The sequence below is a fragment of the Frankliniella occidentalis genome, unplaced genomic scaffold, assembly GCF_000697945.3.
Source record: "Frankliniella occidentalis isolate FOCC.00 unplaced genomic scaffold, Focc_3.1 Scaffold42, whole genome shotgun sequence".
Lineage (NCBI taxonomy): Eukaryota > Metazoa > Arthropoda > Insecta > Thysanoptera > Thripidae > Frankliniella > Frankliniella occidentalis.
This window is the reverse complement of record NW_026267172.1, coordinates 311,847-320,518: the sequence shown is the minus strand read 5'-3', so window position 1 is coordinate 320,518 and position 8,672 is coordinate 311,847. Positions and strand designations below refer to the sequence as shown.

At 47.4% G+C, this 8,672-nt stretch overlaps 1 protein-coding gene across 1 annotated transcript in view; it reads left to right on the top strand.

Moving 5' to 3' along the window:
* LOC113214212 (catenin delta-2) overlaps positions 1 to 8,672 on the top strand; it is a gene marked incomplete in the record, with an annotated part of 67,360 nt that overhangs the window by 28,221 nt on the left and 30,467 nt on the right. The window contains 4 exon segments of the mRNA XM_052266726.1: positions 1,130 to 1,217; positions 1,777 to 1,877; positions 3,251 to 3,319; positions 6,981 to 7,025. Coding sequence (XP_052122686.1) covers positions 1,837 to 1,877; positions 3,251 to 3,319; positions 6,981 to 7,025 — 155 coding nt within the window.

Here is an 8,672-nt window from a genome sequence, read left to right as displayed (position 1 = left end):
GTCAGCGAGGCACCACGCATTACCTTTAGGCGTGTGCGCCTGGTAGGTAGGCAACCCACACAACACGCCCCAAGTCGGCCCCCACCGCCGCGAAGCACTTCCGCGGCCCCTGCTCGTGATGGCCCTCCACGGACAAGTGATTCTCTGAGTAGCTGTCCCTCCTTTGCGCAGTGTAGCTATCACCGCTTCGTTGGTACGACTTAAAATTTTGGAGGATGGGGGGAGGAGGGTGTATTTCAAACAGGTTTAGCGGAGAGAGAACCATTTGTTATGCGAGCTTCTAAAGTGAATAATAATCTTTTACCTAATTATTTTGACAAATCCTTAGTGCGTGTCTCTACACTGATAAAATAAGTGTTCAACTGCTCAACACTTGCAACTGCAAGTTGAATACTTGCATGTGTGCAAGTCCGTAGTTGAGCATTTCACAGTGAAGTGAGCGGTCAATCTAAGGAAGTGTTCAACCAAGGATTTGCACACTCGCAAGTGCACACCTAACGAGTTTAACACTTGCAAGTATACCACTACGGACTTGCACACTTGCAAGTATTTAACTTGCCGTTGCACACTTGCAAGTGCTGAGCAGTTGCACTCTTAGTTTTTCAGTGTACCCGAGGTAAATGTTTTCTGTTTCGATAAATACTGCCGATTGGTTCCACGATTTTGTAACAACTTAGCGGTTTTATTCTGGATTTAGTCGAGCGGTCTGGGGTGGTGTTGGCGCAGGGTAGGTGGTCCGGCGGCTGTCATGGGGTGCGGGGGCGGGGCGGTCTGTGCGAGGAGTGATGGTGTAGGGGAGGTTAGGGAAGTGGGGCGTGGCGCGGTGCGGCGCTGACCGCGGCGTTTAAATAACGGTCGTGTGGTCGTGAATCCGCATTGATTCGGGACGGTCGGTTCGCAGCTCTACTGAGCTGCCGCCTCCCCTCCCTTCCTCACTTTGGCCTGCGTAGAGTGACCAATTGCAGGACAGTGCATATTAAGTCATCGATTTTTTTAAACAAACATACTGGTGCTGGGGTCGAACAAAAAGAACGAAAAGGGACGGCGGCACAGCTCCACGCCATTTTCAGATGCAAAATATTTTTTTAAAAAATCGGAAAAAAGGAACTTGTGTGTTTGTGTTTTTCAGGGTTGACAGGCGGCGCCGAGGGGCGTCGCAAAGGGCGCCACGGGTCCCAGCCCCGCGCCCAGCCCGGACCATGCAGCTGAGCGCACAGGTATTTATTTATATTCCTGAAATTTAATTTTATTCGTCACGAAACGAGTACCTTTCTTTTACAATTTTGTACGGTTGTGTGCGGTTTTTGTTTAATTTTGATACCGAATCACCTCGTGCACATTCATTTTTCGCGCAACTTTTTCCCTTTTTGGCCACCAAATTTTTGAGGTGATGCTTTGCCAAATTTTTGTGGGAATCTTTATTTTTTGTAATTGGATTTTTGGGGGAACATGCCGATGTTTATCGCATTACGGTCGCATATGGATCTAAGTGAAATTATGTTAGTCCTTTCTATGCTGTAGTGTAGCTTTGGCTCGATGTTTATTTCTTACTTTTTTTTTCACGTTCGGCATTCGATGTGTTAGCGCGTCGCCTTTTTATAATGGCTTAAATACCCCAAATAAACTAGTTTAACTAAACGGCAGTCGCGTGTGCTCGTTGCGAAAGTTCACTAGAGACCAACCGTTAATTAAAATACTCCCCTTGGTTTTCCACCTTGTAAAAACATATTGCTCGATAAAAGATGTAGTTCAGTACACGAACTCGCCGACCCGCAGGTGCGCCAGAAGGTGCAGCGAGCTGTTGGAGGTGCACCTAAGTGATAGAGGAGAGGAATCATGCAGCTGGCTGCAAACCCCCAGCTGGTGGACCAGTGCTTGTGAGTCCCTTGTGAAACCCCCCAAAAGCCTCTAGATTTAGTGTTTGATGATTTGCTCATAAAAATATTGTTTTACTAATTGCCCTATACCCTTCCTGTAAGTAACATAGATGTCCTGACACCTAAAGTTTATTTGTGTTTTGTTTATTAGTTAATTATGTTCGGCAGTGACTCAAAGGAGGAGGGTTCTATGTAGGGAGCTATTGTAGAAAGGCTTTCTTACATTTTAAAAACGTTGCTGCTGTTAGTAGAAAAAAATAATCGTAATGGGTGCAAACTTTGATTAAACGCATTATTTCTCTAAGATAGTAATGCTGTGATACAAATGCGCAATTTCCTTAATCTCAATCAGAAATCTAAACAAAAAAAAACAAACAAAAAACAACACAAAAAAACAATGCAATTTTATGTAATTACCATTACCCTTTTTGCAGAAATGTTTTCTGGGTGTAGCTTTTGATTCTGCTTTGCATGTGTTGCGTAACTAATAACCTATTCGATATTGCAGTGCATGAGCATGTGGATGTCATTAGAGGCTCATACATTTATTACAATTGTGTAATTGCATACTTATCTACAGCGTGCCTAGATTACTTTTCAACGTTGAGTATTTTTAGCCTTAGGTTTTCGTTATTTTTCGGGCATGTACTCTCATTCCATTTCACATTAGAACTTGTACCATGTATTGAATCACGGAGCTTGTACATAAATTTTCATTTGGTATTACCGTATTGTGTTTCGTTTGATAATTTGATCATTTTCCAGAAAACTGTCTCATTCACACATTACTATCACAGTGTGATCTTTATACTCTTGTGTTGTAATCTAAGCCGATGCCATTGTGTTAGCAGCAAGCACTGTACATCTACGAGTGAGAATACTCGTTTTGTTGACAATTATAGTTTAAAACTAATTTAATAATTTCTATGCTCTCGACAGCGCAAGAGATATTTTCGGCAAATTTTTACATAACTTTTATGATTTTACTCAAGTGCATCGCGATGTCTTCAAATGGTATTTTGTACTTTGCCATTTACAAAATGTGTAGTACTTGAACATTCTCCTACCTGGAGGCCACTCTTGCTCGAAATCATATTTTAAGTCGTTACGGAGTGCTTGTACATTTACAATCTTGAATTGTAATTGTACGACTTCGTGTCTATTAACATTTTTCTGTACCCGGTACGACAAGTTCACTGTGTATAAAGACTGTTCTAGTAAGGAGGACTATTTTTACTCATTTCCGGTAGCAATCACACGCTATTGCGTGAGGATTTTCCAAAATGTGTCACTATCACGTGGTTTTCTCATAGTGACTGTTGAACAGTGAAACAAGCTGCCTTTGAATGTCCTGACGTGAAGTTGTTTGGCAGGCTGGTGAACCGGCGCGTGGAACAACGGCAGGAGCACAGCATCACGCGCACCGAGATAACTCAGCAGAGGTACAACTTAAAATATCGTGCTTTTGAGAATGCTGTTTTCCGTATTCACAATGTTTTCCTAGTGTTCAGTATTCCTTTACAGTTCATCTATTAGATTGGTTTTCTTCAGTTGAAGTTTGCTTTGTCTCGGCTGCATGTGTATGGTTTTCTTTGACAGTCTACCGACGCCGACATAGTTTTTACTGTTCTTCTCTCACTAATTGTGTTACGAAGATTTCCGTATTTTTCCGTTCTTGATTTGCTGTAGTTCTATTGTGTTTATCTTTTGATACTGTAGTTTTGAACTTTATTACACAGCAGACCTCAGTGTGTGATGCGTGTACACTTGTATGTGTACAGATATGTTACATGATTCTATAGAGTGTATGAAATTCCAAGGATCATTTCCAACCTCATAACACAAAGTGTTAATGGAACACACACTCTTACAAGTTTGTGACATTCACTCACATAGGTAAACTGTGTATTCGATTTCAAGTTGTTTATCATCCATGCGACCCTATTGCGATTTGTGTGTGTGTGTGTGTGTGTGTGTGTGTGTGTGTAACTAACCATTACATTTCCCGCTGTGCCGTTGTCGCGTCGTGTTCCCCCTTGTTTCACCCCGTGCATAGTGTGTGCTCAGCGCCAATGTGTTGTAGAGAAATCTTGTATTTCGCTTCTTTTGTCAATAGCAGGCTGAATTGCCTCAAGCCCTTGTATTTGCTTTTAGTTCCTTGTTTTTGTGCGTAGTAGTGTGCGTACGTTTGCATTGACGTGGCACGCAAGGTGCTTTGATTTAGCCGCACGTTTCGATTTCCCATTTTCCTTTTGTCGCGCCACGCCATGGGTCGGCCGAACCAGCTCACCCCTCCGTCTGCTTCGCCCCCCCCCCTCCCCCTCCCTCCCGCGGTGGAGTACGGCTTCGCAATCTACTCTCCTTCGGCTCATTTCCTCCTCCAAAGTAACTGCGGCGTCGCGTCCCGTCTTGAGCCGCGCTTCCCTAATTGACGGCAATCTGACCACTCCGTCGTCCGGGTCCGGGGGTGGCCGTGGTCCCGTCCCGCCCCCGCCCGCTGGTGTTCGTGGTTGTGATGTTCGACTTCGAAATGGACGAGGATTAGCTTCAAACGGGGTGAGACCACTTTGCAAAGACAGAGGGGGTTTGTTTCAGTAGAGGTCGTATTGACAGGGGAGGAGTAGTAAGTGTTCGCAGGAGACGAAATTTTGTGGTTTGCTACGAGGCAAGGGGCCGCCCATTTTTGACTTTGCCGGAACGCAATCGCGATCCAAGCACGTTTCTCATTTCGCATGGAGAGAACCACACAATGTGAGCACACCGTATGTTGTTGAGGATGGCGCGAGCTGAGGCCCTAGGGCAGGGCTGTTGGCACCTTATGCTCTGTCTCTGGTCAGAGTAACCCGTCCCGTAGCGTAGCAGCTAGCAGCCCACCCATTGGCAGGCGCGATGCTCACCGATTTCTGGCGATGCGAAGGCGCATGCAACTTGTCACGAGAGCGGCCGGCCGGCAGCCCCACCCCACGAGTGCGGACATAGGAACGCGCCACGCCCCGGTGTGTTCTGCCATCGATTGGTCTGTGTCACACGCAGCACGTACACTGCGCTCGGGAAGGTGTCTCCTGAATTGTGCAATTTTTGACAGTAGCATTGTCCGCAGTTAGAGGAATTGAGTTACGTTCTTTATGTAACTAAGGACATTTCGGCATTATTGTGGTGCTATGAGCGAGATTCGCAGTGAATTTAATATTTTTCAAAACACGCCAAACACAAGGTGGTTCATTGTGTCACAATAATCCCTCGTCCTTGCGAATCCCCTATGTTAGTTAACGGGCCGAACACCCACTGCACCTCAGACCTATCAGCTGACATTTTCTGGAATCACGGCGGTACGCCAAGCGAGGCCCGCCCTCGGAACAGCAGATGGCCACCGCAATAAGGCAGCCCGTTCGTTCCTAGCGGGTGCGCTGCAGTCGCAATGACCGGCGCGTTTTCGGCGATGTTCTGTGCGGGTCGCTCCTTGGTGCGGCTCGCCCGCCCGCCCGGACACGCATTGTCTGCCACTGACGCGCCGCGCCCCGGAAGCATGTTGCGCGATGGTGACTGCGCTCCGTTGGGCGGCCGCGCCGCGGTGGTGGCCGGCCCGGGACGGTCTCAACCAAACCTCGGTGCGCGTGCTGCTGGCTCTCACGCACTCAGTAACACACGTCCTGTGATACGCCATGGAAGATGTGCAATTTATTCGCACTGTTTCAGGCGAGCGACTTTTTTTCAGAACACAGTTTCTTTAGAACAGTGTAAACTTTTAAATGACTGACCATTCACGCTCGTTTTTTATTGATCAGCGTAGCAAGTTATGCTCGCACTGGCAAAACGCATTAATTCGCCACGTCTCGTGTAATAGTTTCAACAAGTTTCTGCGTTCTCTGAATTAATCTGCGCATCCTACCAGTTCCTATGTGTCAATAACTTCCAAAAAAGAAAAACACGACGTGACAAAATGCTTTGGCTATATTTGGGGAAGGGCACAGGTGCTACGATGTATACTGAGTATACTTTAGTTGTTAATTAGTTATTAAAAACTTTCAATATTAGGTATGTTGAGTGACTTTTACAACTGAAATGACGCGGTCGCTTCCAAGTTTAAGTGAGCCTCGCGCACTGCCCTTCGCGAGCAGCGCGCGGCCAACTTAGTTTGGCCGGGGCCACATCCATCCCCAGTCCCGCGGCCGGGCGGCGTAACTCAAGTTCTCGAGTAGGCTGTTTGGGGGGGTCTCCATGTAATCGCGGGGCGTGGTCCCCCAGCCACGGAATAAAATTAGACCCTAAAGGGGGGAAAGGGTTCGGCCCCATCACCTACCTACCTGCTGAGCGCACGGAAACAAAACAAAAGGTTTATCGGTCAGACGTAAAATAAACACGGTCTTGTGTTCTGCTCTATTTCCCGTGCGTGGCCGCGGTGCGGTTCGTCCCCCTCCCCACCGCCATAGGGCGCGCGGCCGCCCGCGGCCCCCGCGGCCCCCGCACACGGTGACGGTTGCCCCCCGTTTATGCCCGTTTTCCGGATCGTAAATTCGTGCTGGGTGCATCCGAGGACAGTGGGGCGGAACGAAACGGAGACCACTGTCGCCGAAAAATATATATTAAAAAAAAAAAATGGTTTCATTTATTCCGTAATTTCGGCGACCCGCGTCGTCGCTCCCCCTTTTTTCGCCAGTGTTTTTCCGTTTTCTGTGAGCTTCTAGGCTTGGCCCTACTTGCCGCTACTTCTCTTATCCCCGTCGATATTCTCTGTTCAGGTCGCGCCCGTGCGGCTGAGACGGCGCTGCACATGCGGGTATCGGCGTCGTACGGGCGCGTCGGGCGCGGGCTAAATGATTTTGACACGAGTCCATCCCCCCTCCCCTTCCTCCTCCTCCTCCCTCTCTCCCTCCTCGCGGCCGCACAGTTTCGTGCGCCGAGCAGCATTGCGTGCCGGCTCGCATTTCGGCGAGTGGACTATACCGGGAGGCGTAACAACACCGGGGCACGGCCCCCGCGGCCCTATGGCGGCCCCCTGGCGACCCTGCGGCCCGTGGCGCGGCGTTTGGAGCTGTTTTGAAGCCCTTTTGCTTTGCCCTGGGGACCCAAGTGACCAACCGCGTGCTCCTCTGTGTGTTCCAGGAGAGTGCTCCAGGAGGCAGCACCTGATATGCCGCAGTACACCTCGTAAGTACAGTACAACCCCTCGACTGACAACGTTACGGCCACTCGGATTTTTCTGCGTTACTGAAATTGTTTCGTTAGGTAATGGCCAAAATAGCGCCGTGGCTTTAACTTTACACTCAGATCTGTCGTATAACTTTTTCAGAATTATGACATGAAAAGTCATATAGCTTTGTCTGAATGAGGGAGAAATAATTTGGCAACGTGTTTAGCTTATTGTATAATGCGGAGGGGCTGGGTGGATCCATAAATGTATGTGTCTGGGTAAAAGCGACGTCTGGTTTTGAAACAGTCGAACCTCTCCAATGCAAAAATATGCACGGAAAAAAAGAATTTGCTCCCACAACTAACGATTTTGTTAACATAGACATAACAAATAATTTTTAGTTGCAGGAACAAAGAAATTGCTATGGGAACCAAAATTCTGCTGCCACAACTAACGCGTCGCTATGGTCGGCTATGGTAACAAATGCAACTGTTCTGGTTACTAAACGAGGTTTTTTTCTTACAACAAACGCATTTGTTACCATAGCGACGCGTTAGTTGTGACAGCAGATTTTTGGTTCCCAGAGCAAATTCTTTGCTTCTGCAACTAAAATTGTTTGTTATGTCCATGTTAACTAAATCGTTAGTTGTGAGAGCAAATTCTTTTTTTCCGTGTGGGTACGTCTTGGTTTTTTCAAAACTGCTTCAAAAGTAGGACCAGGACTTCGTTTTTACCGTGTACACACACCATCTTTTCTCACTCTGACCCGGCAGTATTAGCAGCCCGAGTGTTTATGAATTAGATTGGAAAGGTATAATGGATAATATGTACAGACAAATTACGCACGAAACTTTTAAACAACTCTCTGGTACTTGAGACCATTGTCACTGAATCTGGATCTGTGACACGTTATCACAAAAGTTAGCGATAACTCAATTTTGCAGTGCCACGTGACCTTCCATTTGGTACTAGTCCACGTAGAAGACTCAACGTTCACACTGACTTTCTCAATGTGCCTGCCGCCGTACACTTTGACTGGGCTGGCGTTTGCCGACTTTGACGTCAAAAATTTAGCCTGCTGCATTAGTTTCCTCGAGCTTTGCCATGCATATTTGATGGGCGTGAAAAGCGGGCTAGTGATGAAAAGGTTCGGCGCTTAAGTGGTGGTAAAAGAAACAAGAGAAGAGGATGATAAAAAGGGGGCGGGGGAGCTTCGTGTTGTGCTGTTGCTGCTGATGCTGTTATCGCCATGCGCTCCATTTGGTGCTGTTTTGTTGTAATTGAAAATGGTTTTCCAATCCCTCTCTTTATCCCCTTGTGCTGCCGAACCTCCTCTTTATCACCCCCAGCCCCCACCCTTTTCCCCCTTTTCTCTTCTCGTGGCTTCGACCCTCTGTTCTGCCCGTTTCGCGGCCTAACGCGCCGAGCTGGACTGCCGTGCCTTGTTTCGTCCGCCGTAATGCATTCTGCTCGCCACTAATCAGCAGCAGCAAGGATGACCGATGAGGCTTCTCTCATCCGTCTTTTTATTTTTTTACCCTCCCTCATCTCCCCATCCCCATCGTTTCTATGGTATCCCCAGGCGCCTGGCGGTGTGATATCAAAGTATCAAAGCCATATCTGTACAGGGTGTATTTTTTAGGCGTTTGTTATAAAACGGAACT